Source organism: Vanessa tameamea, chromosome 7 (genome assembly GCF_037043105.1).
Source record: "Vanessa tameamea isolate UH-Manoa-2023 chromosome 7, ilVanTame1 primary haplotype, whole genome shotgun sequence".
NCBI lineage: Eukaryota > Metazoa > Arthropoda > Insecta > Lepidoptera > Nymphalidae > Vanessa > Vanessa tameamea.
In genome coordinates this window covers 7,625,409-7,641,081 of record NC_087315.1, presented here as the reverse complement: position 1 = coordinate 7,641,081, position 15,673 = coordinate 7,625,409, and the positions used below count along the sequence as shown (strand labels likewise).

The following is a 15,673-nucleotide window of genomic DNA, read 5'->3' as shown; positions in this document are numbered from 1 at the left end:
ATAACATACTTATTGTGACATTTTTAGAACTAGTCTACTAAATACTCTTTGGTAAGTATTTAAAACGTTTTTTATTCAGAAATTATTAAAAAAATATAAATTTTAATTTTCACGTTAAATATAATCAACCAACTCTTTCAAAAGGATTTAACAAAATGTTATTTTCATACGTGGTATCCAAAACGCTCAATAACTTATAATGACACAACTTTTCCAAGTAGTTATTTCGCTGTCATTATCATAACTGATTTTCAAACAAAAACGTGTCTGAAGTTAGCTACGGAGAAATGAAATTCGTTCTAACTATTAAGTCCGCCAAAACCTGACGGTTTGAAATCAATTAAACTTAACTGAGCCACGCTTCGAACTCAGTAGCAGACACTTCGAACAGGGATGGAAGCAATTGATAATATTCCAACAGAAGGCCATAGCTGCGACTCTAAACTAACTTCAATTGATCATCATTCAAATGTTTAATGGAAGTACGGTTGAAGTGACTTAAAATTATTTGCAATTTGATGCACTTGTGTAAATCTTAACCAAAGACAGCTGGTTCCAATCCGAGCCACTGAATTTTTATATAGTTATTTTTTGTTTTAAATTAATCTCGTGTTCGACAGTAAAGGAAAACATCATGAGGAAAAGTGTGATGAAACTCTGCCACATGTGTATCCAACCGGCAAACAAGCATTAGAGTAGAATGGTGATATAAGTACCTAATTTTATCTTTTTGTCATAAATTTGTAATCCTAAAATTGAGATTATGATGCTGTCTGGCAATACAAAAATAAAACATGTAGGCACGTCAATATAAAGTAAATAAAGCGGTGAGTAAGATATAACAGCGGTGAGTAAGGGATAGACGGAGATGTATTAATAATCAATTGATTTAACAAAAAAGGGACTATAGGGGTTTCTGTTAGAAGAAACTCGAAATTCACCGCAGAACAAGAGCGTGAAATGTTCGAATGTAATATGCGACATTTACTACAATAATTATAAATTTTATAGGATACATATATCACAATGGAATATCTCCGTAAGGCAGCTGGTAAAATTTCGCGAATGAGATAAGAAGTGAATATTTATAAAATGAGACTGCTGGTCATTAACAGGATCTAAGAATTGTGATATTTCAATAATGATGTCTATGAGATATATTTGAATATCTGTTTCCTGAAAATATTGTAATCGTTACGATAGTTGCGATTTTAGTGTATGTTAATAGTTCATATACTGTCGTAAGTACATATCTATCAGATGATATTAAAAAATAATATTTTATTTTTCTGTAGTAACACACCGTGCTTTTGTAATTTCACCTTCTGACTATAATCCATGTATCCCATAAAAAACTATACGATAAAATGGCAAAATAACAAGGTCTATGTAATCATAACGTCATGTAAATATGTACAGAATCTCGCTAATATATTTTACCGTCAAGGGTAGACTGACAGCAATTTGTATTTCTTATTTAACTTAGTAACATTTTGTAGACGCAGAAAAATCATATGTTATCAAAATATGAAAGATGTCTAGCATTATGAAGCATATTAAACATGCTGATACGCTATGTTAGTATTATACGATAGATTTCATGAAAACTATCTAGGCATGTTATTGAAGTAGAGAAAACTAAAGATGTCATTTATAAAATACGATGTTATTTATTTAGTAATTGTCGTATACGTCTTGTTAAGCAAGCTTGTATCAAATATACAATTGGTAAGATATATTCAGAATAATAAAGTGATAATAATAATTATTTATGATACAAACTTTAGTTATTATAGAAAAAAAAACAAGAAAAAAAGTAAAAAACATAAAAAACTAATTTTTAATCTTACCTACACTAAGTATTTGATTTCAGTAATGTTTACTCAAATATAACTCAACCAAATTGAAGGTATTTTACGATTAAATTATAATTGGTCTAAAGAAACGCTTTTCGTAGTTTATAGCATTTTCGTATGTACATACATATATCTGTCATTGTATTATTAATTTTTATTCAACTTTTTTTCGAGCACTGTTTGTAGACCGTCTGGATTTTCTTCAAAGAGCACGGTACCTAGCATACATGAGTTAACTGTTTAGCAATAACTTTTATTTCAGTTTTTTCTCAGTCTCGGTCTCTTAGCATTCACTCATCAATGTAGGTAACACTTTTATGTAAAGAAATATTAATAGAATCAACGAACGAAATAAAATGTAAGAAACAATAAAATTGTTGTTATGTTAAAATATTTTTATCATTCAGTGTTTCCTATTAACCAAATTCGGGATTAAGAACGGGATCCCGTTTACATATCATATTAACGCAACAAATGAAATATTTACAACTTAATATAAATAGCTCAACCTTAACATTAAATATATCATAGATTTTTTAGTGTATTCATGCAATATTTACTTGCGTGATTCATGCATATAAAATTTCACACCTACAATACATAGTACAATATAGTTTCACTAACTCATATAATGTTTTCGTTCCTTGTATTTTTGTGTGTAATTAATGAAAATTTAGACGAATTAACACTCTTTTGTAATTGCAACTCATAGGACTTACCAATTCAAATAAATCAATTAAATAAACTAATTTACTTCTTAGAGTTTTTACATAGGTAGCGACTGGTTTTGTTCATTACTACTGTAACTGTACTAACTTTACGTCTAACATTTTTTTATAGAGCTATAATATTTCACAATGAGAACATACATATATCTACTGTGAAAATTTCTTAAAATTATAAATTAAGCGCTTAAACTGTCAATGAGTCTGATTTATTTATAATTAAAATTTTGGCCAATGTTTTAAGTATACAATTTAGTGTTAAGCATAGTGTATACAGGTGGCGCTGAGTCGCGTGGCCAACCAATTAACCGGTTGGCGGATCAAAGACGCGTCCCTGTTCACCCTGTGTTTATGACCGCCCATTCATATGGATTTCATAACAACGCTACGCGAATTATACACTTTTCAGAATATCGATAATATACATTTTGAGAAACTTATTAAATTAATATTGTACTAAAAATATTATGAATCTTGTACAATAATATCTATCATATAAATTTACAGAGATAATATTTCAAATGTTAAGTAAATTGGAATTAAAATATCAGAATTCGTCGAACAGCTTATTTAGATAGCAATTAATTACAATTAAATTCTTACGCTTAAAGAAACACGGAACAAGAAGTATGAAGTTATTTAATAAGAAAATTATTGAGATAAATATAAAGTTGAGAGTTGCTTCTATTGAACGCTAAACTACCTTCGTATGTTTGAATATTTCATGAGTATAATATAAATTTATGTGATAACATAAAACAAAAACGAATTTATATTTTTCCTATCCACATACATATATAGTTTTATAAACAAAGCATTGTTTCTAGGTATTTTTTTTAACAATTTTAAGCTAAACAAATAACAACAATGAATAATTAGATAATTGATATTGTATTTTGTTATCCTTAAGTCTTAATATACGCGACAGGTTTATGGGTAATGTTTGAATAAAAACATGTATCATTGGCCGATTTAAGATAATTTACTCTTACGCTCCCGGAAATATATCTTTCAAGAGAGAATGATTTCACAAACGAACTTCCTGGAATTTTTTTCTTTTGTATCTATAAATAGTGAAAACAATCATATGAAAATCAATCTTCGAGCAAATACTAAGATGTTTGTGCTCTTTGATGGCATTGCGATGGCTTTTAGCAAGGTCGGAAAGGTCAACAGCGTCTAGCTCCGATTTTGTTTGAGTAGGTACGTCTGGAGTAAGCTATTTTATTTACAAAATAATTCGATGAAAATAGCTGCGGTATTTTCGTAACGCTCTTACTAATTTAAAAGAAAGCATGGTAATAAAAAGCTCTGTTTAACGAATGCGAAAATATTATACTTAAAAGTGAATATCACTTTATATTATTATCTGCAACCACGCAATGCTTTCATGTCGTAAAAAGTCATCATTTATTTCGTCTATTCAAAATGACACATCAAAAGACCGCTATCGGATGCTAAATGAAACATAATATGTATAATTTATCGATATGATATTCGTAATAAATCACTATTTGAGGTATTTTTATTTGACAAAGGTACGTTTCTTTTCACATATTTTTTTAAAAGACGATTGAGTAGAAAATAAAAAAAAAATTGCGCATTATCTAAGTGAACTTTATTTATTGTATTTTAAACAAACATTGTATAACATATTACTGAAATATCTAATATAAAATGTAAAGATAATTTAACATTTGTTCTTAAATAAGAAGGTTATCTAGATAGTAACAAAACATGTACGAATTTACAAATGACTTTGCTAGATGCCAAGCATTCAGCAACAAACTACGGAGTAATTTAAGTACAGGATTCTCAGTATGTAGGACTGGATATAATTAGCCTCTATGTCGATGTTCTATTCAACTGCAACACACACACTACACAGTATCATTAGTCGGGAAAGTTATGCTTGGATCAAACGCTTAGTAATAGGTAGCATATGGTGCAACCTATTCTATTAATAGTAGGGGTTACCTTCACGACAATTACGGTAATGTTTAAACTGGTTATATTTACCGATTAAACTAATTGAAGCACTTAATGAACCAGTTATATTTACCGAAATTAATAATAATATTACATATAAGGGAAAATTATAAGTTAAAGTAAATATTTTCTCGGTAGGGGGGGGGGGGTGTAGCTTTGAATTAATGTTATATTCACTCTAGGTTCCGTGTGCATTTTTATTTCAAAGTAAATGAATATAACAAGTAACTGATAGATATCTTTAGATAGAGCAATCAAAAGAGGTAAATAATGGGGTATTATACGATACACGTATCAAAATGTTGCGTCACCGTAACTCAGTTGTCAATATTTTACGAGTGAAATACAAAGTGATTCTTACGGAATCGTACTGCTGAAACCGATATTCGTTGCGCGAATAGTAAAATGTCGTGCAATCCAATAAATAAGCAGTGGAGCGTGTAGGAGCGTGTAGGAGCGTGTGAATAATACGCAAAAAGCTGCGTGTGTAATACGGGCATGACACCGAATGTGATAAGCGTGATTGATGACGTCACAAACGCTGCGTCTGCACGAAGGGCCGTTATGACTGCCACACATTGCCCTACTTGTTGATCGCGGGTTATATGATATTTTAACACATTCAAATCTCAAATTATATTTTTTGCCTTATGGTTATTTTTATATATTTTATAAAAATGCTTATTTTCTGATTCTTTAAAATTTTTAACATCGAAATATCTTCGTAGTTACCAAAATCTGTGCGTCTCATAACTAATTAACTTCAAGTTTACTCCATCATTTGACATTTGATTATGAGTTTATTATAATTAAATTAAATGTTAAAAGTAGCTTAAATTTTCCTTACTTAGGATTGGAAATATATAATAAGTTATAATATATACATACATTAGAAAAAACATTGTTAAAGTCATGATGTTACGACTTTAAGAAAATTCTGATAGTCCATTAAATAGCCTACAATAATACTATATGGTAACTTAAGAATAAAATAACCGCGTATAAAATTAGCGTAAATATTATTGTAAGAATATAATGAAACAGAAATGTTAAGCATAGAAAACTGCACCCGTATTCAACACATGAATCTAACATTGTTATTTATTACTTTTAATTTAAAATAGTTCTATATTTTGTATTAAACCTCGTGCCATTAATCGTAATAGTAACCTGTAAGTTAATTTTCTCTAAAGCCGTTTCAGATAACCAAATTATGCGTAAAGTTTTTGAAGTTTCGATTACTTAACAGTAATGTCGACATTACTATAATATATTACATAACAACATCATAGGAAATATTATGTTGCATATTAATTGTATACGTAGCGATTTTTATCTTGTCTATATTTTGGAATTCATCCATTTTTCAGTTTCCTATTCTTAACTGCTATAAATTCTCACGAATTTCACAAAATTTATAATTAATTATAGCAAATTTTATGCTTAATGTAAAAAACATTCACCTGTTGTCGAAGAGATGTAATGATGCTGATAAATTAAGCAAGTTAAATTAAGATTTCTCCAAAACTTTCAGAAAAGTTTCTGAACTGTTTGGATGAACGTTTACAAATAATAATAATATAATATGTAAGAATTCCATATTAAAACGTGTGTAGTTTTCATTTTCTTTATAAATAACAAATATTTTTACAGTATCTCAACTAATTTATTAATTTCAGATCAAACATGACTTTGAACACAATTTTTGCTCTGGCAATTTACGGGCTCACAGCGGTCTGTATGTTGCCTGCATCTTCCGCTCAGGATCTCTCGCAATACGACAGTAAGTATAACTCGACATTATACGTTTGTTTATGATGACTATAGACGCCAACAATTCATTTTTATGACAGTCATTAATTTCACTCCACTTCCGCTTCCAACTACTACACACGTACATTTGTATCAAGGAATAAATTAATTACAACTTCTGAAAACATACTAATATTATAAAGAGGAAAGTTTGCTTGTTTTTTCTGGTTTCACGCAAAAACTAGTTATCCTTTTGATATGGAACTTAATATTAGTATTTATTTTTTAAAGAAACTCACACTTTGAATTTCGAACGAGTTGTTTTAGACATAAATATAACACGTAAAATCTTAAGAATATCACGTGAGATTGCTGAACAGTACAGGCGACGAGATCGGCTGTGGAATACTTATAATATTATTATTAATATTATTTATTAACTTATTTTAGCCGTATGAAGTCAGGTAGCTCGAATATATTTATGATATTAAAATAATAAATTACTAATTCCAAAGCAAAAAATTAAATAACTATTACATATTAATAAAATAATCCTTATTATTATATCAGTTGTCGCGTTTGATTTTCGAACCAATCACATTCGATGCGACAGCGGAAAATACTAATGTTTATTGATGCTCCTACAAATCAAAGCGGTAAAATACTGTTAGTTTCATTTTATACTGAAACAACTTTAATCATCGTACATCGTATATCGTACATCGTATGCTAAAATAATACGGACGAAGTTACACGTCGATTTGATAAAGTGCAGAATGTCGATGCAATACGCACTAATTTTGAATAGCGTTGGTTTGACCGTAGCTCGTAATGAATGTGACAACAGCGAGTCTACAGCAGCCCATCCTAAACTGACACAACCATTATTCTACAAACGCTCCACAAACAATTCAAATTATCCATGTCAAACGCGAAAGCGTTTGTCTAGCTTCCCATTACATAGGGTGAGAGTATTCGCGTAAATCTTTACTATGGGCTCGAGTCACGTATACTATTAAGGATTGATTTAAAGTGTAGTGTATAAGCATATACTAACGATTATAAATCTAAGGTACGGGTCATTTCAGTTTATACGATATTTTTAATAATATTTTACTTATTTTGTATTAAAACGTCGATATGAAGCTTGAATCTAGAGAGATAGCTATTTAATATTCCTAATAAATATGATTCTAGTAAGCTCTTAGTGAAAAATATTATCGTCATTTTACTAGATTGAATTATAATTACGTAAAACGCTTTGGAATGTAATCCTGCCGAGTCCAATACTTATCCTTTTTCACGGATCAAATCACATACGCATAACCATATCTGCTATATATAATTTAATTTATATATCTTGCATGAAAATCATTATATACTTTGTATAATAATGTTAATGATATTTATCTTGCCCCAGGAAATATATGTTTAGTTTTGTGGAGTCGGCAATAATGATTACTTCAAGGTGTAATGTATTCACATATTGGACAAAACATTTAATCAAAATTTAGCAGAACCCAAAATAAGCCTCTCAATTTCAATTGATCCGTTCATATCCGGTGACTTGAAATAAACAGAGGTAATTTGAACTTTTGGAAGATATTGTTATACATTGTTAGGAACATTAGTGTTTATAATAGATAGGTTACTTTGAAAATCCTTATCTTAATTTACTCCTATCCGATAGCGGGGCTTTCTGTGGGCTCTAAAATTAATTATTCTGTAAAGTATGCTCTTCTTTGAAAGGTGGATGACTAAGTTTATTGATGGACTATGAGTAATTAACAGTACCGAAGTCGTATGAGATCACTATTCGTAAAGCCAAAAATCTCGCCAGTTTCTAAAGTAAAATTAAAAGAAAAACTAGGCAGCTTTAGCCCAGTGGTGGGACGTTACTACTTCTCAACCATTTTACATAGTTACAAATCATATTCCAATTGCTACTAAGATCTTACATCGGTAAAATCAGCGTTTGGCTTTACATTGCTTAATTAAATCAGGTGGTTTAACGAAGTATTTGCATAATTTATTGTGATGACATAATGTTAACGAACAAAGCGCTTAGTATTTGCAATTGAAAATTCTATGACACGGGTATATTCTTGAGATCATTTCCATTTATTTTCAAATACTCTTTAAAGAAAATTTACTAAGGAAATAAAAATTGTTTGCATGAATAGCAAAAATTTTAATAAGAAAAAATAAATTAAGTGCTATAACACATCGAAGAAAATCGCGACAATACTGTCCGTTCGACAATAGATTTCTCTTTATTCGGAGAAACCGGGACGGCGGATGTACAAATTGGGCGTCTTTAGACGAAAAATTTTCACACTATGAGCAAGTTGTTTGCAATATTCCTGTAATATGATCACATTTTCATTTAAATATAAATCCCGAAGGAATCGAGATAATTACTTCAAATCAAAGTCGAAGGAGATACAAATCAAAACTTGGATAGAAGTCTTACTTAACAAGAGTTAAGCTTTACATGAGTATACTAACGTATCATGATTCGCTACTTATTCAAATATTATTATACTGAAACCAAACGATAATTTTAGCACAAATAAATTAAATTGTAAGATTTCATAAGGATAGCTGTTAAGTAAATTCTGACTATACTATACATATATTTTTATTATTTGTTTTACTATCTTTGATTTCTACTCACAAAATATTTATTATACATACAATAAATTCATTTCATGTCTATCGGAGCCGACAAGTTGACTTAACTCTGTAATAGTTACTGATTGAACCAAGTTATGTTATGAATAGAAATAATTGAAATATCAAAATAGTCTAAGATTCACACTGTAATATGTTGTGATTCTTATTTATTTTTTATTTCCATAGTCATAACCACAATCACCCTACTATCTTAAACAACTTATACTAAATATAATGTTAAAAAATAAAAAATAACATCTGTAATGACTTTTTTCTCCATAGACATACTTATTTTATATCTAAATATAATAGGTGCTGCAGCAGTGTCCGATAGTCAAGGAGGTTGGGATGCTCTCGGCGGACTATATGCGTTGCTCGCTCAACACGATGCCTTAGGCGGCCACGCACTTGCGCGCAAATCTGTGCGCTCGCCTTCCCGCCGCCTGCGCTTCGGACGCCGCTCAGACCCTGACATGGCCCCTCAAGCGCCCGTAAGAAACAATTTCAATATATTAGTAATATATATAATAACGTCGAATGATGCATGTTTTGACGTTTCTTGTTTCGTAAGATTTTTATATGATAAAAATATAATCTTAATATAAATTTAATCAAGATACTTAAATCCAATACGAATAGTGAACATTAACATTCCTAGACGAGATAATTTTAAGAGTTACGTCTGCGGTTTTACGATGCTTGTTGCGTGCAGAGCAAAGAGAAGGACTTCTTACAAAGTGTTATCAAACTAGAGCGTAAGTTAACGCGTTTATGACTCAACCAAAAAATCCTTTAAAGGAAATCTCTCGTGGATAATTCACAATAAAGCTCGAAACAAAAGTGGATAATGTTACCCTCAGTATAACAATCAGCTGTTTAAAACGATTCCTTTTCTACATACATATATCAAAATAGAATAAAAAGAATCAGACTTTCTTTTTAGCCAAATGAGATTTTAAGAATTTTATTCGGTTTTGTTGGATTTTATCTGGTACTATGCAAGTTAAGTTTCAAATAATAATTGTGTAATGGTTAAAATTATAAAGTACCTGGGTTTCGTACTCGATGTCGTTCCTAAAGTATAATTCGTTAACGAACAAATATTAAATTTAACAAGCAAACTTAAAATAATTATATTCATTACAAAAACACGCATTAGTCAATGCATTACCAAATGTGATTATCCCTAACTAGAAGACTTTGTCAACAGCCGTAGAGTCCCAGTACTCAAGCTGGCTCGATCAGTATGTCACCCGGTGACAATGGTTTCTGATTATTCGTTTAGTATTATTCGAAACACATTTACTCGTACTTGCAAAGTTTTAAAGCGATAGGATAATTTGATGTAGACTAGAATATACTTTCTAAAATTGTTTTCACTTGTACGTAACTCACAATGAAAGTGGTTGTAACAAACTCATGTTGATCGAAATATAATAGCAAATTATAATATTACTTACATGTTATCTATAAAACAAAACAACCACTCGAAAATATTATTATAGTTCGAAAAACAATATATATTATTTTAAAAAAACACATATTCCGATGTTCATTGATTTCATTAGCGCAGGCCAAATATTAATATTATTAAAAATTAAAGTAAATTAATAAAATACTTGAGATATCCGATTCATACAACATGGTAAATTCAAAATATTGATACTTCATTTGAGATATTCATGAGTGACTGATCTCGATAATTTAACGTTTATTACGAATTATCAACATTCTATTAATATAATAAACCCGAATATTATTACTGCAAATAATATTTAAAGGTATCATAATGAAGTTAGTATTAATTAATTGTAAAATATTCCATATAATTTCATATGAATTCAATATTAAACTTAAGCCGTTGATATTAAATTACTTAATCTAATCCTGGTTTGCTTTAAATTTGGCCAAATTAAGGTTTACGAAAATATTAAGTCGTATGTAATTAATTATATATATTATATAATTTTCTATTATTAATTATCTAGTTTTAACTTTTTACAAATATTGCTTAAGGAAAAACGGAATAAAGAGCTTTTACACCAACAAAAAAAGAAAAACAATTTTGTTATCCAACAGCTTCTTTGCTAACTTCATAATATGTCAGTAGTCCACACAAGCGATAACATCACGTACTCGAAAGCACCTACAGGCATCAAAGTTATATTTATGTATTTTTCGATGTTCCGATGTTCGAAAAAATAATAATGTTACAGCTTGATGAAATGGACGAACTTCTGTCCCTGCGCGACGTCCGTACGCCTGTACGTCTCCGCTTCGGACGCCGATCCGACGAGCGTGCCGTGCCTCACATCTTCCCTCAGGAGGTTTATATTAAGTTATTTTTATATATATATATATTATATATACATATATTGGATATCATATAAATGCTTCTGTATACCAACATTCTAAATAAGTATTAATAGATTTACAGGTATCTTCTTGTTGAGTCAAATTAAATGCAACGTACAATAATTAAATTATATTCACTGTAATACATATATAATAATAATATAAAATTCCGCAGCATACATTTTTCATTTAGGTAATATTATTGATCAAAACATCATAAATATATCTAACACGGTGGAAAGGCGTGAAATGAACCCATTCACCCTAACAAACCACCATTCGTTGTTGCGACAATGGAGCTATTTTATGACGAATAGTTCCAATTTTACACCTCCGAGAATAGAATAACTACCTAGATATCTTATATAGAGATTATATCGAGAAAATACTTAAATTAATTTTTCTGTAAATGTGTTTAGATGTTCCAAGTTCGACGCTGTCGTTAAAGTATTTCCACTATCGGTGAAACGTGCAGAGCAATTTCATTACCTCGTTAGTATTATGAGGAGTATTATTCATTTTTATTGGTGTTCTCATAACTTTCTCTACACAGGAGCAAGACCGGGCCGTGCGAGCTCCCTCGATGCGTCTCCGCTTCGGACGTCGCTCCGATAATAATATGTTCTTGTTGCCTTACGAGGTAAAATTTTTATTTTTATATATGTGGTCTTGTTATTTTAGAATACTTAATACAAATCTTAAAATGATAAAAAAAAATAAAGCTGATATATCTTTATCACCTCAGTTACTTTTAAAATAAATTACAGTTGATATTTAGTACCTACTTCTTTATTTTACTTAACGTAATATGAATACCAAGCCCAAACATTTCGATTCCGTACATTTAATGTCTGATATGGATTTAAAATTTGGTTAGAACACATTCAATAGTGAACAAACAAAAAAATATATAATCTATTTTTAATTATGTTTTATGATACTTTGTTTGATCTTTATTACATTAATTTTTTAGTCGGCACTACCTAAAGAGGTGAAGGCGGGCAGCTCAGAAGACGATAGACAACAGAACTAAACTTCGAACACTAACGCATGCACTAGGTAAATTAATATTTCTCCGCTCCATATAACTAATATTCAGCAAGTCTAAATTTAATGATGGCTGCTTACTATCTTTTAAGTGTCAAATTTTAAATATCAACATTAGATGTTATTTAATTTAAACGATTATAAGCTATGTGTACATAATCAGATACTATTATACTGTATAATGTTAAATGTTATTCTAAAACTAAATTTAACTCTCTACTTCTGAAATATTATATAGTTTTATAATTTAATTCTGTGTTTTTAATTTCGTATAAATATGGTTTTATAGCGAATAATTATACATTTTAAGAGCTGGGTAAATGTAAAATTATTTCGCTATTTGTATTCAGACTTCTAGAATGTAGTTGTCATTTTAAAAAACTTATAGAATACTAAATAAATGTTTATTTTTATGTTCATATTATAGTGCAATTACTAAGTTGAAATATAAAAGCTAACGACTATTTCGAAGTTTTATTTGACCCTATTGCTAATCTTTAATATCTCTGTACCTCTAATTTATTGTTTTTATTTATTTGAAGAAGATCAAGAATATTTCTTCAGATATAAATTAAAATAAATAACAATAAATTATAATGAAACATTGAAAAAAATAGGGTAAAAAGATAAACAAACAATTTAATATGATATCTAGGCAGCTTTGCTGATTACAAAAATTATAACAAGCCTACACAGCGTTCTGGCGTTCGGAGATAAACGCATTTAACGAGAAGTAAACTAATTTAAGTTGCCACTTTTAATGTTTAACTGTAGCAATTATGATATTTTTATTCTATTCTCTGAGTAGATTTGAGAAGTATTATTATTTATATAAATATGATTCATTTCATCATTACATTTTATTTTATTTATAGAATAAAAGGAGACATATAAAAAATATTGATCTTTCGCTAAAGTACTGTGTAGATATATATTATATTCTCAACTAATAGACGTATTTCGTTAATTACATTTAAAACGTATGAATCATATTTATATTTTATCATCGGTATATACAGTAAAATATGGTAAGCCTAAAATTATTCAAAAATAGTTTGAAACCACTACCGGAGTAATATTACGCTTTATCCCTGAAATATTTGATATTAGTTTTAAATTGTTGATGAGTTCGGATTAAGGTATCCGACATATTTCAAAATTTATATTTTCATTTCAGTCTAATCACACACACACATTTTCCTTTTTCATAAATAGTGTCCTAAATCGATAATATGTTTTTGTTTTAATATGAGCCCGGTATTTAAATAACTAGGACATCAAACAAAAAGATCTGTCAAGTTTATCGAAATTGAATTTACTCCGAATGAAAATATAAGATAGAAATACAAAGATATAGTAATAGTTGTCTCAGATATATTTCTTATTTCTCTGTGAAGGAAAAACGTTGTGTAAAAAAAATGAAGCTAAGCATATGGTATATTTTAACTTGGTATGTTTTGTAACGATTGTACATTGATTTTATTTTATGTTATTACTATGAAATATGAAGTATTATTTTAAGATAAAAAAACAATGAGAGCATATACGTTTATAATATTTAGACCATTATAAGCACGATTAGAAAAGGCTCATCCACTGATAATTTAGTACCAAACATCAATATTTAAATTGCATTGATCCGATTTGTGGAGCGGGTGTAATAATTATGTTCTCCTACCGTCGTGCTCAAAGAAGATTAACTAACTGTGCAGCAGATAGTGGATAGGTGTGTGCATCTCTCATAATCAGATGGCATAAGCAAAAAAGAAATCATATCGAGATACTTAAACAAAAGACTGACGGCTCAATGACTGTAAGGAAGAGTTCTTATTTCTAACAGTATTAATAGTTGTGACCACTATCTATCTGGCACATTAGACAGTCCAACATCTTGCAAAAAAAATATAACTTTGTTTTTATACAAATAACATCTAAACATAATTAACATAAACTTTGTTTTACATTTATTATCCATATCTACATTTATACGTAGTTTCATATTTGAAGTCATATTATTAGTTCGGGTTAGAAAACTGACTTAATACCGATAATAACTCTATCTATAATTTTGACATTCGTAAACAGCGGGAAGCATTTACTATACGTGCGTCGGCTGCAGGTTATAGTTTTGCTGGAAGAAATTGTGGATGTCAATCTGTCATAAACACGAGCCTTCTTATATTCCATATTTATAAACCTAAAGACTTTTGCTAGTCGCGTTGCATATTTATCATATAAATCCTTACTAATTTATGCGCGAAAACAGCGTACCCTTAATGTGTTATAAGTACTTTAACCACTTATGTGGATTTTAACTATGAGGACACGTTTATTTTAATTAATAATTTTTTTAACAATTTAAATAGATTACACAGCAAATAATGAGATAATTACCGATATGGATATGTTTAGACCACATGAATTCTAAAGTTTGCGGGTTCACCATGCAAGCACCACTTAGTTTTCAGGTGTTTAATTAGTGTTTATAAGTCATTTCATGTTCAGCGGTGGATCCAAACGTCGTAAGGGAGCAGGTATTGTATGAAATTCTATCAACTACATTGGAGCAGTATGTTCGAATAAGCTTCAGTTCTTCTTCTCTAAAGGTGAGGAGGCCTTAGAAATTTATAAACCGTTACTTTAATAAGGTAATACGGATTCCAGTTTACATAAGTTCGTCTTTAAAAAAAATCTACAATTATAGGTACATATTAAAATTGCTTAGTATTAAAACGGGATTAATTTTTTTTATAACGTTGCAATTAAAAAAAAGAGTAACAGTTAGCCTTTTACCTAACTCTATGTGATAAGCAAAAATTCTTATTTCGATGAAATTCAAAGCATAAAGTTTTTCTAATTTTCGCTTAATCACACATGTGACCCAGCTGATATTTGCCGGATTAACTTTGTCATATGTGATGTTGAGGTAAGATAATCGCGATTTATTTCTATAACAAATATTGTAAATATAAACAGGTGTGGCATATATCGTTACACGCGATTTATATTTTATTTTAAAAGTATTTACTTATTTGCTATTTTAATATTATATTTATGACGTGACTATTCTTCTAATTCTAATAATTTATTTAACCAAATTAAATACAAAACTGATACTATAAAATTGTTAAAAACGAACCGGGAATAATTATTATGAAAACTATTAATAATATTAAAATAACTTTTAATCTACAACTACTAATTAATTGTCATACTAAAATATGTTATTTTTTCAAATAAAAAGACAAACAAAAACTTAAATCAGTAAAATAA

At 29.3% G+C, this 15,673-nt stretch overlaps 2 protein-coding genes across 4 annotated transcripts in view; one reads left to right on the top strand and one right to left on the bottom strand.

Moving 5' to 3' along the window:
• LOC113401191 (short neuropeptide F) overlaps positions 1-12,864 on the top strand; it is a 34,532-nt gene extending 21,668 nt beyond the window's left edge. The window contains exons 2-6 of the mRNA XM_026641004.2: positions 6,250-6,353; positions 9,311-9,489; positions 11,215-11,325; positions 11,907-11,993; positions 12,327-12,864. Of these exons, the coding sequence (XP_026496789.1) occupies positions 6,257-6,353; positions 9,311-9,489; positions 11,215-11,325; positions 11,907-11,993; positions 12,327-12,386 (534 nt within the window). The 5' untranslated portion in view covers positions 6,250-6,256 and the 3' untranslated portion in view covers positions 12,387-12,864. The remainder of the gene's footprint in view (positions 1-6,249; positions 6,354-9,310; positions 9,490-11,214; positions 11,326-11,906; positions 11,994-12,326) is intronic.
• The window catches only part of LOC113401338 (probable E3 ubiquitin-protein ligase HERC4), a 333,429-nt gene that overhangs the window by 276,694 nt on the left and 41,062 nt on the right, over positions 1-15,673 (bottom strand). The gene's annotated exons all lie outside the window — the stretch shown is intronic.